The following is a 25,957-nucleotide window of genomic DNA, read 5'->3' as shown; positions in this document are numbered from 1 at the left end:
ATAGCCTCTGGAAAAACATCTGGAGAAGATGGTTTCTCTGTAGAATTTTATGAAGTGTTGCAGGATCAGGTGGCCCCCATACTTTACAGAGTCTTTAATGAGGTAGTGCAGGGACATCCCCTTCCGGACTCCATGTTTACGCATCATGTAGTGGTTTTGCCTAAAACGGGCAAACTGCTCAGTTTGTTTTCCAGCTATAGACCTATTGCCCTCCTAAGCACAGACATGAAGATCTTTGCAAAGATTTTAGCCACTACTACTACTACTATTACTTAACATTTCTAAAGCGCTACTAGGGTTACGCAGCACTGTACAGTTTAACAAAGAAGGACGGTCCCTGCTCAAAGGAGCTTACAATCTAATGGACAACATGCGCAGTCAGCATACAATCTAATGGACAACATGTGCAGACAGTCAAATTGGGGCAGTCTAGATTGGGGCCACTAGGCTGGAAACCCTGCTCCCTAAATTTATTCATGTAGACCAGACAGGTTTTGTCAAAGGAGACAGAGGGTAGCGGTAAATGGAGCCTGTTCTGAGGAAAAGGACATGATCAGTGGTGTACCGCAGGGATCAGTCCTTGGGATGACTCTTTTTAACATATTTGTGAGTGATATTGCAGAAGGACTGTGTGGTAAGGTTTGTGTCTTCGCAGATGATACCAAACTCTGTAACAGGATTGACACCCCCAGAGAGTGTGGCTAGCATGCAGAGGGATCTGGTGAAACTGGAAGAATGGTCCATTGATTGGCAACTCAGTTTTAATGCTAAAAATTGCAGGGTCATGCACTTAGGTTGCAAAAACCCAAGGGAACGGTATAGTAAAGGGTGGAGGGAGTACTTCTGTGTATGAAAGAAGAACGTGACTTGGGGGTGACTGTGTCGGATGATCTCAAGGTGTCCAAGCAGCTAGAAAAGGCGACGGTCAAAGCCAGAAGGATGCTCGGGTGCATAGGCGGAGGAATGACCAGCAGAAGAAAAGGAGTGGAGGAGTAGCCCAATGGTTAGTGCAGCGGGCTTTGATCATGGTAACCTGGGTTTGATTCCCACTACAGCTCCTTGTGACCTTGGGCAAGTCACTTAACTCTCCATTGCCCCAGGTACCAAAACTTAGATTGTGAGCCCTCTAGGGACAGAGAAAGTACCTGCATATAATGTGTACAGTGCTGAATATGTCTAGTAGCACTATAGAAATTATTATTATTATTAGTAGTAGTAGTAAGAAAAGAGGTTATAGTGCCCTTTTATAAGTCTCTGTGAGGCCCAATTTAGAATACTGTGTGCAATTCTGGAGACATCTACAAAAAGATATAAACAAGATGGAGTTGGTCCAGTGAAAAAATACTAATGATATTATTCCTGAGTCGGGCTCCCTTTCAACCTCAATTCATTCCCTCTGGTTCTACCACCTTCCCGTCTCTGAAAAAGGTTTGTCACCTTCTGATCTTCAGACACCATCACCCCAAGGTCCCTTTCCTGAGCCACGCTTACCAACCTCTCCCCTCCTATCCGGTACATCTCTTTTGTATTTCTGCATCCCAAGTGCATCACTCTGTATTTCTTGCATTACATTTTAACTGCCAGACCCTCGGCCATTCTTCTAACATTTGGAGATCCCTTCTCGTGGTTTCTGCTCTCTCAAGGGTATCCACTCTATTGGCTATCTTTGTCATCTGCAAAAAGGCAAACTTTTCCTTCTAACCCTTCAGCAGTGTCTTTCTCAAATACATTAAACAGAATCGGCCCCAACACCGCCCCCTGAGCACTCCACTACTCATCTTCCTTTCCTCTGATCTGAGGCCATTTACCACCACCCTTTGCCACCTGTCTGTCAACCAGAGGAGTGACCTAGTGGTTAGAGTACCGGTCTTGCAATCCAGAGGTGGCCGGTTCAAATCCCACTGCTGCTCCTTGTGATCTTGGGCAAGTCACTTAACCCTCCATTGCCTCAGGTACAGACTTAGATTGTGAGCCCTCCTGGGACAGAGAAATATCCAGAGTACCTGAATGTAACTCACCTTGAGCTAGTACTGAAAAAGGTACAAGCAAAATCTAAATAAATAAATGTCCAATCCAGTTCACCACTTTGAGCCCTAGTTTCTTCCCTCTCAGCTTATTCACGAGTCTTCTGTGAGGGACCGTATCAAAGGCTTTGCTGAAATCCAAGTAGATAACATCTATCGCATGTACTTCATCCAGTTCTTCGGTCACCCAGTTGAAGAAGTCAATCACGTTCGTTTGGCAGGATTTTTCTTTGGTAAAGCCATGTTGCCTCGGATCCTGTAACCCATTGACTTCCAGAAAGTCAACTATCCTCTCCTTCAACAGTGATTCCATTATTTTTCCTGCCACCGACATGAGGCTTACTGGCCTGTAGTAGTCCATATCGCACCATCAGATCATTTCACTCACTAGTCAGGATAATGGGAGAGTAGTAAAGAGGGAACCCTGGATGGGGAAAGAGGATCCAGGATGGAGGGAGAGAAGACCAGATATTGACTGCAAGGAGGAGAGAATACCAATGTGGAAAATACTGACAAGGCCTGAGGAAGGAGAGATGGACCAAGGATGATGGAAGATTTTGGGGCGGGGACAAGTGTGGATGTGGGAATAAGGGAAAGGATGTTGGGTATAGGGTGTTAAGAATCCAGGAGGATAACGTAGGAAGAAGAGGATGAGGCGTGGAAGATAGAGCAGAAAGAGGGACAAGAGACATTTTATTTTTCCAAGCATTTCTGAATGGGATATTTATTCTTGTGAACCGCTTTGAAGATTTTGTTAAAAGCAGTATAAAAGATGCAGAATAGAATAGAAGAACGGGGAAAATAGAGCAGGCAGGAGGGAGAAGAGAAAGAAGAACAGAGAAAGTATCATTAAGCTATGCACTATTGAAAGAAAAAAAAAATCAAAGGGGGAAGAAGGGAATACCAAAAGTGGAAAGAAAAGAGAACATCAGATGGGGGGGGGGGGGGGGGGGGGGGGGGGGGGGTGAAGAAACACCAGAGAACTATGCGAAAATTAAAGCCAAACACACCAAAGGTTGAAATATGTGTTAAATGTATCATTCAAAATACTATTTTTTTAGTTGCTTCACAATTCTAGATTAGTTTTCCACTAATATTATAAAACTTAGCTATTAAGAATTCTAATTTTACTTTGAAATTCCAGAGAAACAAGGAAATGAAGGATGACAAGATATTAATTCTGAAGTAGCAATATTGAGTTAACATAAATTCTTTTTGTGGCTGTTTTCAGAATGGATGGTAAATCAGTTTGTATGTTCATTTATTTATTGGCATTTATGAACTGCCTTTATGAAGAGATTCACTCAAGGCAGTGTACAGCAGGTACGGTTTAACATAAAACTTACAATTTTGTTAACAACATACAATAGTAAAATAACCAAGAATAAACATAAATAAAATAATGAGGTAAACTTGAAAGCCTAGTTAGAAGACTTTCAGTGAAAATATGAAACATTATTTAGGACAGAATTACTCCTAATCATTTCTTGTTTACCATTTAGGGTCAACTTTATTTGCTGGTGACAGACCAGGGTTTTCTGACAGAAGAGAAGGTTGTCTGGGAAAGCTTGCACAATGTGGATGGTGATGGAAATTTCTGTGACTCCGAGTTCCTCTTGCGACCCCCATCTGATCCAGAAACTGTATACAGAGGGCAGCAAGATCAAATAGATCAGGTAAGTATATTACCTTTTCCTTTTCTGCAGCATTACTCAACTGTTTTTAAAATGTCCTCACTCAGATACTGTTCTTTAATTTGTCCAATCAGAGATGATTAGCATCGGTTGCATTTTCCAGAAGTGCATTATCTTTTTTTCCCCCCCAACTTTGAATCCACCATTTTTTAGTTCTCTCAACTTTTTCATTAGTCTCTATGGTTTATCTTCTGCTGAAGTAGGTCCATAAACAGGAATGTTATCTTCTCCTAAAGTTTTGCACTATCGCTGCCACCTTGAGTATTGTTCTGTATTTATTCTCTAGGACTAAAGTTTTTGCTATTTTTCAAGCAGGGGCTAGTGTGTCAAAATATAACTTCCTTGGGGTAGCCAACATCATCACTGGACAAAGAAGCAGACACCTTGTCAACTTCCACCATCCCATCTTCACTCCCCCCCCCCCCCCCCCCCCCCCCCCATTCCCTTCAAGCCGCCCCCCCCCCCCCCCCCTTTCAGATTTTAATCTTCCCTCTTATTTTTTTCTGGAGGCATGTTTGTGGTGCCACCTTTTGAACAACTATTCTGTTTCCTCCAGCACCATGTAGCTTTCAGTAAGTTTGACTTGCATGGTGCTATCTGTCTTGTGAGAATAGATTGGTATTTTGGGCAGCACATACCTCAGATTCACTAAGAACCAGGTAGTTCCTGGTATTAGAGTAACTATTATGGAGCTATACCAGGAGCAAGTCTAAGGAAAAGGAGGAGGGAGATTGTGTACTTGTGAAAGAGTCAGGGGGCCACACTTAGGATTGATGGGGATCGCTACTAACCTCTGGTCCTTGCAATAAAGAGCACTGTTCTAGGGGCATGCAGAGGGAGGATTTTCATTTACTTTGGTTTTGTTTGGGATTTTGTTTTGTTTGATTTGGAGTTTTTTTGGTAACTTTTATGTATTAACACAGTTTTTGCTTTAACTTCATACTCAACAAATTAGTGCTTTCTGAAACAAAACAAAAATTAATTAATTAAAATGTGCATTCATATTAGCCTCCAGAGATGGCATCCCTTCCTCGTGTGCAAAATAGGAATAAGACACAGAAGAAACAAAAAGGGCCTTTTTTATGGATCTATTAGTACTGCTGCTGCTTTTCCAGGTCAAGATTACACAAAGCCATTAGAGAGCTTTATCAGTATGAAAAGTACATCAGCATTTAATGTTTTTTTTTTTTAATTTGTACCCCGCGTTTTCCCACTCACGGTAGGCTCAACGCGGCTTAGGTACTTATTTGTACCTGGGGCAATGGAGGGTTAAGTGACTTGCCCAGAGTCACAAGCAGCTGCCTGTGCCTGCAGTGGGAATCGAACCCAGTTCCCCAGGACCAAAGTCCACCACTCTAACCACTAGGCCACTCCTCCACTCCTAGGAAATTAAAAGAATAGAGGATGACACAGGAGCGGGTAAACCGCGGTAATCCATGGCAAAACCGTGGGAACGGTAGAAAATTTTAAAGTTTTATTATGGGTGCAAACAGGTTTTTTCCCCACCCCGTTCCACCCGCAGTAAAATGGACGCCTACTTTTTACCGTCCATTCTCATGATCAAGTTGTTGCTAGTAGGCTGCTCGCTTCTCCTCCCTTCTGGCTGCAGTGTACTGTATAGCATGCAGGCACGCATGTGACGCACGCCTACCATACATGTAGTCACCACTAAGAGAGGATCCCTGATTGACCTCTCTTGAGTCTTCAGGTTTTATTCCCAATTCCCATTGGTACAGGAGTAGGAGATACAGTACTCAGGGGCTCAGCAACTGCAAGCAAGGACTTGAGTTGGTCCAGGCCTGGACTGCCTCTCCTTTGTCAGCACGTGCAGGGGGGACAGCCGAGACCTTTTTTCCCCACCTCGAAGACCCCAGTCAGATACCGCATTCGCTGCCAACCTGCTACCTTTTCCTCCTCCTTCCCCGGTCCTCAATGCCTAAGCCAGTGAGCAAAGAATCTTCAGTGAGGAGGCAGGAGCTAGCGTGCATGAGGCGAGGAGCCAGAGATAGGAGAAAGATTTATTCACAAGGCGGCCCTTTCTGAAGATTGGTAAGCTGCTTATTGCAGTGTTTGCATCCAAGAGAACTTTAAGTGTAAGAAAGTTTAGAAAATGAAGAACATAGTTTGCATGAAACTTGTCTGTGTGATGTGATTTCTTTTTTTTTTTCTTTCACAACTGGGAACGTGGGCCACGTGGCAGCTGCACCAAAATGCAACGCATCAGGGCTTACACAGAGCGACAGATGTTTACGGGATTCATGGTTGTGCTAGACTGGTCAGATAACTGGATCAAAGACAAGAGTTTGTGTCCTTTTGATTGTATGTGCTGTAGTAAATGCCGTGATGTGTGATGTGGCAAGTAAAGGAAAGGCTTCCTGAAAGGCACATAATGGAAATATATATATTTTTGAAATCGGGGCCCATAATTGAGAACAGAGGTCTAAATAAAATGGTGTCTTGGATTATTACTGCATTGCAGTGCTTTGGCAATCCAGCTTCAGATGGAGGAGTAACCTAGTGTTTAGTGCAGTGGACTTGGGGAACTAGATTCAATTCCCACTGCAGCTCCTTGTGACTCTGGGCATGTCATTTAACCCTCCATTGGCCCAGGTACAAATAGGTACCTGTATATAATATGTAAACTGCTTTGAATGTAGTTGCAAAAACCACAGAAAGGCAGTATATCAAATCTAATCCCCCTAATTTCTCTATAGTGAAAATGCTGTCATGTAACACCTTTTATGCTACCTCAGGCATCAACCCTTGACCACTTTAAGGCCCTCCTTACTCCTGAGAAACATGCATGTGTGAAACTTCTGATTTAGGAATCATTTATTTCCAGAATGGTACTTAGAACCCTAATTTGAGATTTTATACCAACTAAAAGTTTATCTGTTCAGCATGGTTGCAGTGCATAACTCCATTCTAATGGCTGGATGGGAGAAAATAATTAAATGTGCTTGCAGTTGTAGATGAATGATTAGAAAAATTAGTGCTCATTATTGCTTGCTATGTGAATGAATATTCCATCACTGTTTGCTCATTGTTTGCTCAAGAGAACGAAGTGAGGAAAAACTCAAGGAGGATGTACGAGTCTTTAATTCTAACAAGCATAACAACGACCCGACACGGCCGTGTTTCGGCGCTGAGGCTTGCCTCAGGGGTCAATATTTCTAAACAAAGATAAAACATAAACATTATTTAAATAATTAGTAATAGAAATGCAGATTAAAAACATCTAAAATTGTAAAAAAAAACCATGTATACAATGTACACATGTGGAGTGGCACTCAGATTGAAGATCTAATGTACACATGCTGCAAAAGGGTGCACTAAGAGCCCTTGAAGTATATGGACTGTGCTGGACATATATTGAACAGAAATTAATACATGAAAAAGAAAATATCAAAAAAGAAAAATTAAAACCTTATGAAAGGGAAATGGGACGTGATATACTGGGACGTGATATACTGCCTTTCTGTGGTATTTTGCAACTACATTCAAAGCGGTTTACATATATACAGGTACTTATTTTGTACCTGGGGCAATGGAGGGTTAAGTGACTTGCCCACAGTCACAAGGAGCTGCAGTGGGTATCGAACCCAGTTCCCCCTATTCCAACACCGGCTCCTGCTCCGTCTGCCACCGTGTGTCAGCAGGTCTCCCTTCTACTCCTTGGCCACGGCTGACCCTGCTTAGCCAGGCTATTCCAACTCCGGCTCCTGCTCCATCTGCCACCGTGTAACTCTCCGTTCTGACCTCCACCTCCATAGCCTCCTTCAGCTAGGGGATCCCCCCCCAAGGGGTTTATAGATAGTATTTCCCCAAAGGATGACCAAAGACTCCAGTCATATCATTAAAAGAATTCTTCTTTATTTCTCACATATCAGAGTTCCTATTTCTTGCAATACTTGACACTATTCCACACTTTATCATTAACCCTTGTTAACATTCACAGGGTTCCATAAGGGTTCCTCCTCTAGCTTGCAACATAGAGTTCACATTTCAATCATTGACTTTTGTTAATGTTCACAGTGATCCGGCTGGATTTACCCTCCACCTTATTGCATATAACTCATAGCAATTCAAGGCTATCTTCCCTTCTCCAAACTGGAAACTAAATGAGACAAATGCAGTGTGGCTGAGGTAAAATTGTAACCTAATACCAAAGAAAGCAACTTCAGCCAATGTTGTATATGGGTCGCGTTATTCAATGGGTATAGTGGAGAAAAAGCCCTCAGAAACCTCCAGTGAGATTCTGGTGGTTTGATGCGAGGTTATACACAGTTTTGTGAAGTAACTCACGCAGTGATTCTATCATAGGGCAAAAAACTCCACTCCCTGACTATTATTTAAGTCTTAATCTGCACACAGTATAAACGATGTTTAAGCGATGTTTTTAATAGTCGCGATTTGAACAGTGTTTGTGCTCTAATGTGTCTTTCAACTACACATGAAATAAAGTAGCACTTAGCTTTGTGATTTAAATTGGCACTCTTCTGTGTCCGTTCGACGGGGGCCGCCGTTTCACCTAGAAAACTGGCTTCATCAGGAACGGAGTGCTCACAATGATATTGAGTTGAGAACTCGAGCTGGAGGCGCCATTTTTAAATCATTGCCTCCAGCTCGAGTTCTCAACTCAATATCATTGTGAGCACTCCGTTCCTGATGAAGCCAGTTTTCTAGGTGAAACGGCGGCCCCCGTCGAACGGACACAGAAGAGTGCCAATTTAAATCACAAAGCTAAGTGCTACTTTATTTCATGTGTAGTTGAAAGACACATTAGAGCACAAACACTGTTCAAATCGCGACTATTAAAAACATCGCTTAAACATCGTTTATACTGTGTGCAGATTAAGACTTAAATAATAGTCAGGGAGTGGAGTTTTTTGCCCTATGATAGAATCACTGCGTGAGTTACTTCACAAAACTGTGTATAACCTCGCATCAAACCACCAGAATCTCACTGGAGGTTTCTGAGGGCTTTTTCTCCACTATACCCATTGAATAACGCGACCCATATACAACATTGGCTGAAGTTGCTTTCTTTGGTATCTTCCCTTCTCCCCCAGCAGTATTCATGCCAAAAGACAGCAGCCAATAAACCCCTCACCTTGGCTCCTCTAGTCTGAGCCCATGCAGACACCTCCATTCCTTCCTCTTCCCTCTCCCCTGACTCTTCCAATTTATCCCAATCAATCACCTCCTCCTCCACCTCAGGCTCCCCCAGCTGCTCATCATCACCCCGATTGGAGATCATCTCCCAATCCTGTTCCTCCTCCCTCACTGCTTGCCAGTGCTGCCTCAGGTCAGATGCATTATGGGGATGGTAGTTCCTAGCCTTATTCCTCCCTTCCCCCAATCCTTTATCCACCAGGGGGCGAGCTTCTTGCTCATACGGGACATGTGCTTGCCTCTTTCGCTCTTTCTTGGGCCGCTCTCGCTTTCCCTGCGACCGTCCTCTCAGTAACACCTCACAGTCCGCTGCACTAACCAATAGGCTACTCCTCCACTCCTGTCCCCCCTGCATACTATGGTGCTCATATTGTAGTGCTCATATAATTAAAGTGAAGAATACCTCTTATACTCTTGGCAATAGGACTGTATAAGAGAAGGAAATGTCCTTTTTGTAGAAATGCTGTACAATCTAGGTGAAAAACATCAAATGTTAACTGAGAGTGCTGTACTATGTGGGATGAAGGTGACAGAAAAAATTCATATTGAAAAAAGTTTGGCTTATATTAAAAACAAATGTTTCCTGACAATATGCTCTCATTTTGATGTGGCATCTCCTGTGTAATAGTAAGGCAACGTGTTGCTCGTCGCTTAATGGAATGGTTCCCACTGACGTCTAGTATATGAATGAAGAAACTGCCAAAAAGCTGTCAAACAGATAGCGTTAGTGATGGTTGCTCCTAATTTGAATGAAAAAAGGTTGTATAAATATGAGGCACATACACGTTGTGTTATGTGTATGAACTGATTTTGGGGATTGTGGCAGGAGCAGAAAAGATCAATATCAACTAACAAAATGTCGGGAGTGAAGTGTAGCAGGCACTAAAAAAGGTGGTGGGAAAAAACAAAACTGGTGGGAGAGATTATCTATTTGGACAAAATGACGGTTAAAAATGTAAAACGAAGTTTTGGTAGGAAAAAAAGGACTGTCTAAACATGAAAATGAACCCAAGCAGCCAAAAAATAATGGCGGGAATACGTTCGCAATGACAAAACTAAAATATATTGCTGACAACATCTTTTAATTGTTCTCATTCTAAAAGCAAGGTGAAAGTTAAAAATGCTTACCACCGATAATGAAGAAGCCGCTATACTGGACCACTGGTCACACGGCACTCCTTAGTGATGGGTTTAAAACAAATGGTGAGATACCTTCGCTACATTGTATAAATAATGAGAATGAAGTCAGTAAATGATATCACTGGGTTGAAAATAAAAATCAAAGTAATGATGAAACATGGCGTTTAAAAGGTAAAATAAAAAGAAAGCTATACTGAATATAGCATCGAATGCTAAAAATAGTGTAAAGAGTAAACATATTGAAGAAATATTAAAATGATATGCAAATGGGACATGTTGATGAATCGGCGCTATGGCCATCTGAATCTGTTGTGAAGAAACGACCGGTAAAAGTGTGGGGGGTTTTTGTTTGTTTTTTAAAAAAACTAAGGAGAATGAGACTGTCTTCAATAAAAAAACAAATATCATAGTCTCAAGGAACCGCTTCTAGGCACTGTCCTTCTTCATGTGAAGTTGACAGGCAAAAAGGCATTGTATTGCTGCTAAAAAATGTAGACAAAATGGTGAAAAGCAATGATAATGCTAGAGATATATCATATATTGGTTAAAATTAATGTATTAAATAGGAAGTTGGAGCTGATGGAATAAAAAATGAAATATCAAAATGTGGTGAATGCATGTGGAATAAATGGAAGTGCCTCAAATGACGTTTGAAGTGAAAAGAAGGTGTTAAATGTATGGTTAGTGTGGGGCCGTGTCGAAATAGTGAAATATGGGAAAGATCTAGATATAGTGTTATACCAATATCATAAAGAAAAAAACTATATGAACAATGGAAAATATAGTGTGATGAAAGGTAAAATGAAATATGAACTCAAACATAAATGGTAAATACTGTATGAACACCAGGAAATATGATGCGATAGGTAAAATGATAACTTGAAATATGAAACCAATGTATTATATAAGACATTTTTTATCTTTAAAACAGTATATTTTTTAAGAAAATGTTTCACATGGGACACAGTGTAACACATGGGTGACCTTCTAAATCCTGAGTAAATATATGATGCAATGTGTGCATAATTGTGTATATTTTAGAACTAAAGAAAAACGCTGTAGTCAATCTCTGAGTCCATGAGGCTGTAGGCTGTTCAGGAGAAAGATGAATCTCTGTTCTTCTCTATCTAGGATAGTCTCAATATTCTTCACTTTAATTATATGAGCACCATAGTATGCTTTTATAAGGTTTTAATTTTTCTTTTTTGATATTCTTTCTTTTTTCATGTATTAATTTCTGTTCAAGAGCTGCTTCTACTATTTGTGACAGCTATGCTGCCTCTCTTCTTACATCGAGAAGCTAATCTTATCCCAGTTGTACATGCCATGATAACATCAAGACTGGATTACTGCAATGCTCTATACAATGGTCTGACTATAAAGGGCCTGCTCTAGCTAATGAAAATTGGAACTAAAAGCCACAGTGGTTGACTTTGGCCACACTCTGAGTGACAGCTGACATCGTAACTCCACAGAGAGGCTAATTCCTAAAGAGCTTATCATTCTAAAATTACAGACTTAAATTTGTGCTAAAATTTTATATTGAAAGTAGAGTTGCATTTTGATTTAAAATTTTTAATTATATTTAATCACATGATTAAATGCAGGCCTTAGCCAACTGTCCATTGTGGTTGCACAGGGGTGGACTGGAAGGACACGCAGTTCCTCTCCCTCCCCATGACTTCCCCTCCCGCCGCCGCATTAGGTGGTATAGCTTTACTGGCAGGAATGCTGAAGCCCCACCAATCGAAGAAATCTTCTACCCAAGCCACCCCCTTCCTCCTTGTACTGCCTGAGGAGTGAGGAAATTGGAGGCGTGCCTCCAGCCACCAATGCAGGCGCTGCAAAGCATGCTGAGTTCACGTGCAACTGAGCATGTTCTGGGAGAGACACACCACCAACTTCCTCACTCCTGGGGTAGTCTGACTATAAAGGGCCTGCTCTAGCTAATGAAAATTGGAACTAAAAGCTACAGTGGTTGACTTTGGCCACACTCTGAGTGACAGCTGACATCGTAACTCCACAGAGAGGCTAATTCCTAAAGAGCTTATCATTCTAAAATTACAGACTTAAATTTGTGCTAAAATTTTATATTGAAAGTAGAGTTGCATTTTGATTTAAAATTTTTAATTATATTTAATCACATGATTAAATGCAGGCCTTAGCCAACTGTCCATTGTGGTTGCACAGGGGTGGACTGGAAGGACACGCAGTTCCTCTCCCTCCCCATGACTTCCCCTCCCCTCCCCCCCCCCCCCCCCCCCCCCCCCCCCCCGCCGCCGCATTAGGTGGTATAGCTTTACTGGCAGGAATGCTGAAGCCCCACCAATCGAAGAAATCTTCTACCCAAGCCACCCCCTTCCTCCTTGTACTGCCTGAGGAGTGAGGAAATTGGAGGCATGCCTCCAGCCACCAATGCAGGCGCTGCAAAGCATGCTGAGTTCACATGCAACTGAGCATGTTCTGGGAGAGACACACCACCAACTTCCTCACTCCTGGGGTAGTGCAAGGAGGAAGGGGGCCGCTCGGGCAGTGGATTGCTTCGGCAACCCCACCAGACATTGAACAGTTCCTGCAGCTTTGGAGGGGACCTGAGCCTAATAAGGGGGGCTCAGCTCCCCAAGACCTCCTACGATACTGATTAAAGGACCAATATCTCTCTCCCCTCCCTCCCATTGTCAGCATCTCCCCCTCCCTCTCTTCTGTCCATTATCTCTCTCTTCCCTTCTTCTGAGTACAATATCCCTCTCTCTTCTTCCTCCCTCCCTTTCTTCCTGCTACCCTCTCAATTGCCTTCCTTCTTCCCCCCCCCCCCCCCCCGAATGTACCTTAAAATCAAGTCTTTGCTCTGACAGCAGCAGCGATATTCATACAGGGGTGTTTCCCCTTAACAGTCCTGCCCTTGAGAAAACATGAAGCTATGTCAGAAGGGGTGGGATGGGTCAGAGGGAAAGCCCTGGGCCAGGCCACAGACAGTATATGAGTATTGTTGCTTCTGGTGCTGCCAGAGTGAAGACTTGATTGTAAGGCATGGGGGAGGGGGATGGAGAAAGAGGGAATTGAGAGAGCTTTATGGAACTTTGGGCAAGGCCATGGAAGGGAGAGGTGCCAGACCATGCACAGGGGGCGGGAGGGAGAAGGAAGGGAAATGCTGTACAGCCCAATTATTAGCCACAATTAATTTTTGTAATCACAACTAATAAATAATGCATTAATCACGATTAATGTTAAGCCCTAATCAAAAGCATTTATTTGGGGTATTCTATTTTTCATATAAACTACTGTGCAAGATCATGACTGCATTACTTGCAATCACAGTACAAAAAAATAGAATAGCATTTACTCAAGACTACCTTTTACAATCCCTAGTGTTTAGTGGTGTAATCAGGGCAGGAGCGATACCCCAGTTGTGGCAGCCATTTTGAGATCAGAGCTGGAATGGGCAGGAGTAAACACGTGGGCAGTTTCAGCTGAAACTGAAAACTTGGCTGAAAATTGAAATATAAAGGAAACACCTAAAGGTGAAGGAATGTAAACACCCCCTATGAAGTCACTACGCCTTTGTATTTTTCCATGAAAATTGAAAATCTTTTGGCCAAAACCAAAACTCGACAGAAAAAGGATTGCACCGAAACCAAAATCAGTTGGCCTCTACAGCAAAACCAGATTAATACTCCCCCCCCCCCCCCCCAAACCTTTGGGCCCTAGAAATATGCCTATGTAACTGTATAAATATTGTCTTACTGGGGTAGATCAGCAGTCTGTTAAGCCCAGTATCCTGTTTCTAGCACTGGCTGATCCAGGTCACAAATACATGGCAGGATCGCAAAAAAGTAAAATAGATTTCATATTTCCTATCATTGGATAAGCAGCAGATTGTCTACAAGTCCCCCTTAATAATGGTTGATGGACTTTTCTTCCAGGAACTTGTCCAAACCTTTTTTAAACTCTACTACACCAACTGCTTTATCACATTATCTGGCAACGAGTTCCAGAGCTTAATTATACATTGAGTGAAGAAATATTTTCTCCAGTTTGTTCTAAATGTTCTACTTAGTAACTTCATTGCATGCCCTCTAGTCTCTGAACTTTTGGATGGAGTAAGCAAGTGATTAACATCTACCCATTCTTTCTCCACTCATTATTTCATAGACCTCTATCATATCCCCCCCCCCCTTAGGCATCTTAAGCATCCTAGCCTCTCTACTCATGGGAGAGTCATTCCATCCCCTTTATCATTTTGGTTGCCTTTCTCTATACTGTTTCTAATCCTGCTATATCTTTTGTGAGACCAGAATTAAACACAATACCATGGAGTGATACAAGGATATAATAATAATCTGGGTTTTGTTTTCTCCACTTCCTAATGATTCCTAACATTCAACTTGCTTTCATGGTCTAGTTTACTTATGCCTTAATCTTGCCCTGATTAAACAAGCTTTGATTTTTTTTTAACAACCTGTTTGCATTACTGAAGTGAACTTCTGTCTGTTTTCACTTAAGTTGCTTGATCTTGATAATTTTTTCTACTGTTGCATCTCTTGTCTCTTTGAATACATAATGTTTGCATTGTAGACTTCCTATGAGTGAAATTTAAGCAGAGGTAGCACATTTCAGTGTATAATTTTATGTGCTCATGAAAGATTTTATTATTGTTTATATGTTTGACCATTTTTGTATGCTTGATACACTACTATTTCATATGCTTTTTGTAAACCATCTTGGGTTAACTGCAAGTCAAAGTCAGGAAGGTGCTCTTCCCTTGATAGGAAAAACTGAGGTTTGTAAAGCTGTTGCCGACCTAATGACATATCTTTTTCTTCACCCTCTTATGCAAAACCGGCTAAGTATAGATGCTTAGTTTAGGAGCCGATTCTTTTTAGATAGGTTAATATCTTTCAGAGCTAATGGATTTTTGCAGTTAAATGTTATTAATTTGAATCCATAGGATTATCTGATGGCACTCTCTTTACAACAAGAACAGAGTCAAGAGATCAATTGGGATCAAATACCTGAAGGGATCAGTGATTTGGAACTGGCAAAGAAACTTCAGGAGGAAGAGGATAGACGGGCCTCTCAATACTATCAAGAGCAAGAACAGGCAACAGCTGCTGCTGCTACTGCTCAAGCTCAGGTACATTAGAAATCAGCTAAATAGCAAAATTCATGTTCATATTTCTGCTACAGAAGGGAAGAAAAACGTGGAAAATCAAAGAAGGCTTACTTGCTCAGGGTTTCTACCCTTTCTATCTACATGGTCATGAGACATTTGGGATCTACAAACGGTATTTCTTAAGACCCTTACATGGTATAGTTACAACACAGGATTTTGGTTCTGCTGCTTTCTGACGAGACTCCTGAGGCTGGCACCCAGTGCCGAAACACAGTACAGTGTCGAGTCGTGTGTGCTGTTTCAGTAGGAATATGAAGTTGATTATTAAAATATTGCTGTATTCCAAGCTCCTTTGTCTGTTGAGCCTTCTTCGATGTCCCACTTCTTTTTCGTCTCATATTTCTGCTACATCATTGTGTGGACAGGAATGTAAAATGCAGAAAGTAGTGTTGTGTATAATTTGTCTTAGTGTACAGAGCACTATACAGATAAAATGTAAATATTATGTAATAATGCCTTTCTGGACCACAGCCCATCAGTTTGGTAGTGAAGAACAAAGTTTCAATTCTGAGATCAGGTCCTATGCTCCTCAGCTAGGCCATGACTGGGGAAACTGTAAAGGCAGTATTCATAATGGTTTAAGGAGGCAGGAAGTCCAAGGTATTCCTCAAGAACAATCAAGTAGACATACTTAATGCATAAGAGAGGGGCACCTTCACATAACAGTTGCCTGCAGGTTACTTTTTTTGTTACTCTGTTAGCGGGTGGTTAAAATTAAAAAAACAAACCCCTTCTCATCTTTGTGGAGTTTTTAGACCCATTTTGTACATTTCCGTTTGTATCCCGTTTCTTAAACTCAAAGTAGCTTAGAGTACAAATAAAATACATTAAAATCAGAGAAACTTGTAAACATTGTAACTGTATCAAACTATATGTGTAGGTCCTATTAAAATTGTGTGGAACCTTAAACTGCTTTACAGACATGGCAAGTTGATGCAGGTGGCATCCATTGTACTTCAACATTAATCTGTATTATTGAAGTTAACAATTTCATCTTTTAGCCAAAGATACCAAATAATTTTTGTAGACTTCCCTTTAAGTCATAGAAACATACCCCTGATATTTAGCCTAAAGCTGACTGCTGTTGTCCAATTCTCACTCGATATTCGGTGTCCGGGCACCACTACTACTACTTATCATTTCTATAGCACTGCTAGATGTACGCATGAAGAGACAGTCCCTGCTCGACAGAGCTTACAATCTAATTAGGACAGACAAACAGGACAAATAAGAGATAAGGGAATTAATGAGATGGGGATGATAAAATAAGGGTACTGAACAAGTGAGTAAGGGTTAGGAGTTAAAAGCAGCATCAAAAAGATGGGCTTTTAGCCTAGATTTGAAGATGGCCAGAGATGGAGCTTGATGGACCGGCTCAGGAAGTTTATTCCAGGCATATGGTTCAGCAAGATAAAAGGAACAGAGTCTGGAGTTAGCGGTGGAGGAGAAGGGTGCAGATAAGAGAGATTTCCCCAGTGAACAGAGTTCCCGGGGAGGAGTGTAGGGAGAGATGAGAGTGGAGAGGTACTAAGGAGCTGTTGAGTGAATGCACTTATAAGCCAATAAGAGGAGTTTGAACTGTATGCGGAAACAGATAGGGAGCCAGTGAAGTGACTTGAGGAGAGGGCTAATATGAGCATAGCAGCACTGGCGAAATATAAGTCGTGCGACAGAAGTTTGAACAGATTGAAGAATAGAGAGATAGCTAAGTGGGAGACCTGTGAGAAGCAAGTTGCAATAGTCTAAGCGAGAGGTGATAAGAGTGCGGATAAGGGTTCTGATAGTGTGCTCAGAAAGGAAAGGGCGAATTTTGGTGATATTATAGAGAAAGAAACGACAGGTTTTAGCAGTCTGCTGAATATGTGCAGAGAAGGAGACAGAGGAGTCGAAGATGACCCCAAGGTTACGAGCTGATGAGACAGGAAGGATGAGAGTGTTATCCACAAAAATAGAGAATGGGGGAAAAGGAGAGGTTGGTTTAGGGGGAAAGATAAGAAGCTCAGTCTTGGTCATGTTTAGTTTCAGATGGCGGTAAGACATCCAGGCGGCAATGTCTGATAGGCAGACTGATACTTTGGCCTGGACTCCTGCTGAGATTTCTGGTATGGAGAGGTAGATCTGGGAGTCATCATCGAGGCCCCGGTCTACATGTCAGACCTCATAGACCTACCAACCAGGAACACAAAAAGGTCAGCATGCTCATTCCTGAATCTCCACTACCCCAGCTGCAAAGGACTAAAATATAAATCAACATATGCATCCAGCTTCTCCTACATAAGCACGCAACTATGGAATGCACTACCAAACGTCATAAAAACAATGCACGACCTAACAAACTTCTGAAAATCACTAAAAACCAACCTGTTGAAAAAGGCATACCACAATGATCCATCCTAAATACCAGACAACAAAACCAATGCCAGAACTGGTTAAAACCGAACTCTTTATACTAGACTGCTTCATATACTCTGCCACTAACGAACTTTAACGCAGTACCACTTTATTTCTCATTCCGGAATGAACTCTCTATACTTGACTGCTTAATTTATTCTGTCACTTATGAACTTTAAAGCAATACCACTTTGTATTTCTCATTCTAGAAATGGCAGATCGCCACTATGGCAGAATGTTAGCCACATCGAGTCTGCAAATAGGTGGGAAAATGTGGGATACAAATGCAACAAATAAATAAATAACTAAAGATGGTACTGAAAACCATGGGATGAGATGAGCTTTGAATATCTGGGTCAGCCACAGACCCAGAAGTTAGTTGGGTGCCGGCACTCACTTTCACATAGCTAACAATGCAGAGATAGCACTACCTTTTGTGTGGTCCTATCTGCTTTCTTAGCTGTGCAGACACTGGTACTGAATATGACCGATGCCTGCAAAACTGCCAGCTCTTCTCTTACTCCTGTCGCGTACTCGAGGACCTTGGCATACTGTCAGGCTTCTTCCCCGGGAGCACTGGGTTCGTGAGCCCATGGGCCACTACCGTGGAGCGGCAGTGGCAGGCAAGATCACCTCCAAGGTAGAGATGAGACAAAACTGGACCGGAACCCCGGACTGGAGTTCTACACAGGAACACTCGGAACTGGAATGCACCGGACGGGTGCGCACTGGAGTGGGGCCCGCTGGACTGGAACACACTGGAGGGCCCCACAGGATTGGAACATACAGGAGTGAAACCCGCCGGACTGGAACACACTGGACCTAGGCTTCACCTACGCTTGACCACCTTTCCCCGAGGGTTGAGCCCTCAGGTTCTGGCAGCCGGTAGGACTTACAGGAAAACCCGGAACTGGAACTTGCAAGCAGGAACAGCAGGAATGAAGATCCAGGAGTGCCCCCTGGCACCTAGGCGCAGGCAAGGCCGACCGGCAGGGACTGTCTGGGTTCTGGCAGTCGGCAGGTTTAAACACAATGACTAATAAACTGTACCTAGGCTAATAGAAACGCTATACCCAGGCAAACCAGTCATACACAAGAAACATACACAGAGCACTAGCAAAGCTATACACAGGCTAACAAGCCACACGGTGCCTAAGCTGGCTAGTCTAAACAAACACAGAGCACTAGCAAAGCTATACACAGGCTAACAAGCCACACGGTGCCTAAGCTGGCTAGTCTAAACAAACACAGAGCACTAGCAAAGCCATACACAGGCTAACAAGCCACACGGTGCCTAAGCTATCTAGTCAAACATAGAAACTCACACAGAGCAAACACTGAAATGGTGTACAGAGCACTCTATACACCAGGGCCCTAGATGAAATGCAAAGGCCAGGGCTGTAGTCTCTAAGTGATTAATAAAGCCCTTCCACACCAGAGGCACAGCTTCAGCAATCACCTTGCATCCAAACAGAGGCTTGACACACAGAGAAGTCAGCCCAGCGGGAGCCATCTTGGATCCTGGCATACAGGAGTCGGCGGCAGCCATCTTGGAAAAGGCATAGCCCACACAGGTGAGGTTCAGTAGGGCAATCAGCACACAGAGCCAGAGAGAAACTAAGACAGACACAGAGACAAGCAGAAGCCAGCACAGCCACTGACTCCCAGAAACAGGGTAAGTCTGAGGGTGGTCACGGCCACAGACGTAACAGTACCCCCTCCTCAAGACCCCCCTCTCGGTCTCCCTGAGGAGTTCAGGTGTCCAGGGGTAACTATGGTGAAACCTCCTGATAGGTCTCAAAAGCCAGACATAGATCACTGGACTGGAAGTCACAAGGAAGTTCAAAACTGGCAGACAAAAGTAGAACCTGTGACCAGGAGGCTCCTTCGAATCACCACGGGGCAACCTCAGGAACATGGATGCATCAAGAGGAACAAAATTCAAAAGTAACCCTTCCCAGAGGGAACCCACAATGTCCTGGACCTCTTGGCAATTCCGTGTAATGGCAAGAGCAAGGCTGAAGCCATTACCCCAGCTGACATCAGAAGCTGGGCTGGGGCCCGAAGTGGCATCCCAGTCTTGACAGGAACTAGAAGTCTGAACAGAAGCAGATCTGGAACTGGAACCTGGGTTGGCATCCAAAACGGAGCCGGGATTTGGACCCGGACTGGAATCAACCCCTTGACTGGAACTGGATTCAGGAGCTTGACTGGAACTGGTACTCGATCCAGACTCAGCATCTTGACTGGAACTCCAACTCGATCCAGACTCAGCATCTTGACTGGAACTGCAACTCCATCCAGGCTCAGAATCTTGACTGGAACTGCAACTCGATCCAGGCTCAGCATCTTGACTGGAACTCCAACTCGATCCAGACTCAGCATCTTGACTGGAACTGCAACACGATCCAGACTCAGCATCTTGACTGGAACTCCAACTCGATCCAGGCTCAGCCTCTTGATCGGAACTACAACTCGATCCAGACTCAGCATCTTGACTGGAACTGCAACTCGATCCAGACTCAGCATCTTGGCTGGGACTGGCACTTGGTCCGGGACTACTAAGCCACCTTCTTTCCGCTTGGGCTTCAGGAGTATCCTGTAGGGTTGGCTCCGAGAGGAGTTGGAAGCGGTAAAAGAACAGCTTGGTAGAGGGATCAATAGCAGAAACTGGGTTTTCTTCAAACCCAAGCCAGGAGACACGCTTTCTCTCTGCGGCAGCTTCAGGGGTATCCTTCAAGGCTGGATCAGACAAAAGTGCAACCCGGTAATCCTGGAGTATCAGAAACGGATCCAGATCAAAAATGGGGTTGGAACTGGGATCCAAACTGGTACTAGGAGGCTTGGTTTGAAGCGCCACTTAAACTGGATGCAGAGACTTGGCTTGACGTGCTGCTTGGACTGGAATCGGAAACTCGGTCAGAAGCACTCCTCGGACTGGACTCAGAGGCTTGAGTGGAAGCGCCACCTGAACTGGGATAGGAGGCTTGGTTCGAAGCGCCCTCTGGACTAGACTCGGTGGCTCGGTCAGGAGCATCCCTCGGACTGGACTCAGAGGCTTGAGTGGAAGCGCCACTTGAACTGGAGTCGGCGACTCGGTTAGGAGCTTCCCTTGGACTAGGCTCTGAGGCTTGAGTGGAAGCGCCCCTTGAACTGGCATCGGAGGCTCGGTCAGCAGCGTCCCTCGGACTGGACTCTGAAGCTTGGCTGAACGCGCTGCTCGGACTGGATTCAGAGGCTTGTCTGGACGCTCTGCTTGAATGGGACTGGACCCCTTCTGGGCCCAGAGCGTGGAATTCCCAAGACGTCTTCTCTCAGCGACAGCTTCCGGAGTATCCCACAAAGCTGGATTCAGGACAAGGCTGCGGCGATACTCTGAGAGCGTGATGAAAGGGTCCATATCTGAAACTGGGCTTTCAGTGATTCCAAGCCACCGGACACGTTTTCTCTCAGCTGCCGCTTCAGGGGTCTTCTTCAAAACAGGATGAGACAAAAGTTTCCCACGATACTGACGAAGAGTCATAGAAGGATCAAGAACAACTATGGAGCTGGACCCCAGCTGGGTCAGCTGGGTGGAGGTTCTTGCCGGGCTCATGGCCTTTGCATTCTGTCGCGTACTCGAGGACCTTGGCATACTGTCAGGCTTCTTCCCCGGGAGCACTGGGTTCGTGAGCCCATGGGCCACTACCGTGGAGCGGCAGTGGCAGGCAAGATCACCTCCAAGGTAGAGATGAGACAAAACTGGACCGGAACCCCGGACTGGAGTTCTACACAGGAACACTCGGAACTGGAACGCACTGGAGTGGGGCCCGCTGAACTGGAACACACTGGAGGGCCCCACAGGACTGGAACATACAGGAGTGAAACCCGCCGGACTGGAACACACTGGACCTAGGCTTCACCTACGCTTGACCACCTTTCCCCGAGGGTTGAGCCCTCAGGTTCTGGCAGCCGGTAGGACTTACAGGAAAACCCGGAACTGGAACTTGCAAGCAGGAACAGCAGGAATGAAGATCCAGGAGTGCCCCCTGGCACCTAGGCGCAGGCAAGGCCGACCGGCAGGGACTGTCCGGGTTCTGGCAGTCGGCAGGTTTAAACACAATGACTAATAAACTGTACCTAGGCTAATAGAAACGCTATACCCAGGCAAACCAGTCATACACAAGAAACATACACAGAGCACTAGCAAAGCTATACACAGGCTAACAAGCCACACGGTGCCTAAGCTGGCTAGTCTAAACAAACACAGAGCACTAGCAAAGCTATACACAGGCTAACAAGCCACACGGTGCCTAAGCTGGCTAGTCTAAACAAACACAGAGCACTAGCAAAGCTATACACAGGCTAACAAGCCACACGGTGCCTAAGCTATCTAGTCAAACATAGAAACTCACACAGAGCAAACACTGAAACAGTGTACAGAGCACTCTATACACCAGGGCCCTAAATGAAATGCAAAGGCCAGGGCTGTAGTCTCTAAGTGATTAATAAAGCCCTTCCACACCAGAGGCACAGCTGCAGCAATCACCTTGCATCCAAACAGAGGCTTGACACACAGAGAAGTCAGCCCAGCGGGAGCCATCTTGGATCCTGGCATACAGGAGTCGGCGGCAGCCATCTTGGAAAAGGCATAGCCCACACAGGTGAGGTTCAGTAGGGCAATCAGCACACAGAGCCAGAGAGAAACTAAGACAGACACAGAGACAAGCAGAAGCCAGCACAGCCACTGACTCCCAGAAACAGGGTAAGTCTGAGGGTGGTCACGGCCACAGACGTAACAACTCCACAGTGTGGAGTGCTTGGGCAATCTGTTGGTGGACAGCCTGCTGAGCTCCTAATCTCTTAAACTTCTATCAATATCTACCCCATCAAAAATGACTAAGGGGCAACTTTTTTGGGGGGGCGGGGGAAGAACATGACCCCCCCCCCAGCTGCAACCACAGCTTCTTTTGGCTGTCAGTGTTTGGGAGAAAATGGAAAGAGGAAATTGTTCCCTCGTTAGTTGAATGATGTGTTAAGGTTGGAGAACTAAGATGTTGTAACAAATTGTACTGGTCTGTGAGAGCACAGAGTTAGCACTTCTTTTTGATTTGGAGCCTGTGGATCACTTGTTCTTGCCTCAGTAACTGTACAGAGTCTCTGTCTGCACCTGGCTTATGCTGTGACCTGATTATTGTTTGCTGTTGCATTGTTCGATCGTGTTTTTGGACCTTGTTATTGTTATAATTTGATTCATCTACTTGTGTGTTTACTCAATAACCCTACTTGAGACCTTATGTGCATTATTTTGATCACTGTGATATTTATGTATCTCGTAGTTAGATGTATTTGTTGGGGTATTGATAAAAAGTAAAGCCACAAAAAAGAAAACAAAAGGAGAAAGAAAGAAAGAATCAGCTATATAAGTACATAAGTACATAAGTAATGCCATACTGGGAAAAGACCAAGGGTCCATCGAGCCCAGCATCTTGTCCACCACAGCGGCCAATCCAGGCCAAGGGCACCTGACAAGCTTCCCAAACGTACAAACATTCTATACATGTTATTCCTGGAATTTTGGATTTTTCCAAGTCCGTTTAGTAGCGGTTTATGGACTTGTCCTTTAGGAAACCGTCCAACCCCTTTTTAAACTCTGCTAAGCTAACCGCCTTCACCACATTTTCCGGCAATGAATTCCAGAGTTTAATTACACGTTGGGTGAAGAAAACTTTTCTCCGATTTGTTTTAAATTTACTACACTGTAGTTTCATCGCATGCCCCCTAGTCCTAGTATTTTTGGAAAGCGTGAACAGATGCTTCACATCCACCTGTTCCACTCCACTCATTATTTTATATACCTCTATCATGTCTCCCCTCAGCCGTCTCTTCTCCAAGCTGAATAGCCCTAGCCTCCTTAGTCTTTCTTCATAGGGAAGTCGTCCCATCCCCGCTATCATTTTAGTCGCCCTTCGCTGCACCTTTTCCAATTCTACTATATCTTTCTTGAGATGCGGCGACCAGAATTGAACACAATACTCAAGGTGCGGTCGCACCATGGAGCGATACAACGGCATTATAACATCCTCACACCTGTTTTCCATACCTTTCCTAATAATACCCAACATTCTACTCGCTTTCCTAGCCGCAGCAGCACACTGAGCAGAAGGTTTCAGTGTGTTATCGACGACGACACCCAGATCCCTTTCTTGGTCCGTAACTCCTAACGTGGAACCTTGCATGACGTAGCTATAATTTGGGTTCTTTTTTTCCCACATGCATCACCTTGCACTTGCTCACATTAAACGTCATCTGCCATTTAGCCGCCCAGTCTCCCAGTCTTGTAAGGTCCTCTTGTAATTTTTCACAATCCTGTCGCGAGTTAACGACTTTGAATAACTTTGTGTCATCAGCAAATTTAATTACCTCGCTAGTTACTCCCATCTCTAAATCATTTATAAATATATTAAAAAGCAGCGGTCCTAGCACAGACCCCTGAGGAACCCCACTAACTACCCTTCTCCATTGTGAATACTGCCCATTCGTATTTCTGCTACATCATCATCTGAGGACAAACAAGACAGCTAGAGATCATGGTGGATGCCTGGAATGTCCTCCTGATGTAGGTGCTGGAGACAAAAGCAGTGACAGAGATAAACACAGAGGATCCCAGTACAGAAAAAGGATGGAATCAAAATAAAACTTAGAGGTTCTTAGATGGCAACTCCAGTAGTTGGGGAAGTAAGGCTAGTGCACCTAACCACTATACCTCTATTCAAGAAATCTAGACTGCCCCCAATTTGATTGACTGCACTTTTTGTCCTTTAGATTGTAAGCTCCTTTGAGCAGGGACTGTCCTTCTTTGTTAAATTGTACAGCGCTGCGTAACCCTGGTAGCGCTTTAGAAATGTTAAATAGTAGTAGTAGTGCCAGAAAGACTTGTCTGTGTCCCACAAATGACAGACGAATTGCGATCATGTATGCATTTTTTTAATCAATAAATTTTTATTGAAAAGTTTTATAATGTGAAAAAACAAAACACTCAATGTCACACATTAACATCAAAACAATGTGCCCTACCCCCCAAAGAATCCAGCAACTCCCCCCTCCTAAAGTGAACACCTACTGTCCACCCCTAGCCTCCCCCCTCAACCCCTAATCCGTTGTATCTGCAGCAGGGAACGGTAAAGCCAGATGTGTCCACTCTTCCGTGGTCTGATCATAGCAACCCTTAAGTCTATCAGTCAATATAGCTAACTCTCTGAGATGAACCACTTGCTTCAACCAGTCCAATTCAGTAGGTCTAGTAGCCTGTTTCCAATGTGATGCGATAACCATGTTCACCACTGCCAGAAAGAATTGCTTGAGTCATACCTGCCAGCTGTATTATTCAGTCCCAACAAGCAGGCACTAGGGGTGAGCGGAAATAGTTTACCCAAAATTTGGGTCAGTCCCCACACCACTTGAGTCCAATATTTCTGAACAAGTTCACACTCCCACCAAAATGTGCAAATATCTGTTGCACCATTAGGAAACATTGCTTTCAATTTTACAGGGGTGTAATACCAGCATGTAACCGCCTTATTTGCATTCTCTTTAATCAACATGCAAATGATTTATGAACTTCCTTAAACACTCATTTCCATTCACTCTGTGTAAGTTCCATACCCAAATACTTGTCCCATTGATCCATGAACCAAATCTTATAAAAGACCATCCCTGGAAAAAACTATAAAACAGTGCGAAGTCTGGGCCAAGTGACCATGCCTCACCATAAATTTTCAAAATGTTCCAGGTCCTCTGGGTCAGAATGAAGCCACCTCTGTCCCATCATATAATGTTTAACCTATAAATAAGAGAACACATCTCCCCGCAGATAACCCATAAGTATTTTTCAGATCCTCAAAAGGAATCAATTTTCTCGCAATCAGTAATTGGTGAAAATATGTAAGACATTTCCCCTTCCACTGAAGAAATGCCCTACTATCCCGCCCCACCTGAAAGCATGGTTCATATTGAAACAGAGCCAGGGATGTACTCAGAGTCACAATCCTCAAACTCCTCTTTACCCTCTGCCATAATCCCAAAAGATGTCTCATAAAAGGATTCATAATACATCTTTTATACTCCAGAGGAATTCGGGACAACCACAATAAACAGCGTAAGGGTAGAACAGAAAAATGTTAACATTCAAGTTCTATTCCACCTTTGTGAGGAGACCCCTCCCAGTCCCACAGTTGCCTAGGTTGTCCCGCCCAATACCATAGAATGTTTGGAACTCCCCACTCTGAACCCTGCCATAAAACCTTTTTAGCCAGTCTAGTTGAACTCCTCCCCACCCCATATGAATCTAGAAAAATCCCCTTGTAACGCTTGCAACACCC

At 43.8% G+C, this 25,957-nt stretch overlaps 1 protein-coding gene across 3 annotated transcripts in view; it reads left to right on the top strand.

Moving 5' to 3' along the window:
* The window catches only part of MINDY2 (MINDY lysine 48 deubiquitinase 2), a 278,383-nt gene that overhangs the window by 205,788 nt on the left and 46,638 nt on the right, over nucleotides 1-25,957 (top strand). For 2 of the 3 annotated variants that reach the window (XM_030188811.1, XM_030188807.1), the window contains exons 7-8: nucleotides 3,527-3,700; nucleotides 14,982-15,167. In XM_030188811.1, the coding sequence (XP_030044671.1) occupies nucleotides 3,527-3,700; nucleotides 14,982-15,167 (360 nt within the window). The remainder of the gene's footprint in view (nucleotides 1-3,526; nucleotides 3,701-14,981; nucleotides 15,168-25,957) is intronic. The other variant, XM_030188817.1, reaches the window with a different exon arrangement.

Source organism: Microcaecilia unicolor, chromosome 1 (assembly GCF_901765095.1).
Source record: "Microcaecilia unicolor chromosome 1, aMicUni1.1, whole genome shotgun sequence".
In the NCBI taxonomy this organism is placed as follows: domain Eukaryota; kingdom Metazoa; phylum Chordata; class Amphibia; order Gymnophiona; family Siphonopidae; genus Microcaecilia; species Microcaecilia unicolor.
Note: the sequence above shows the minus strand (reverse complement) of the source record. Positions and strands in the feature narration are given on the sequence as shown.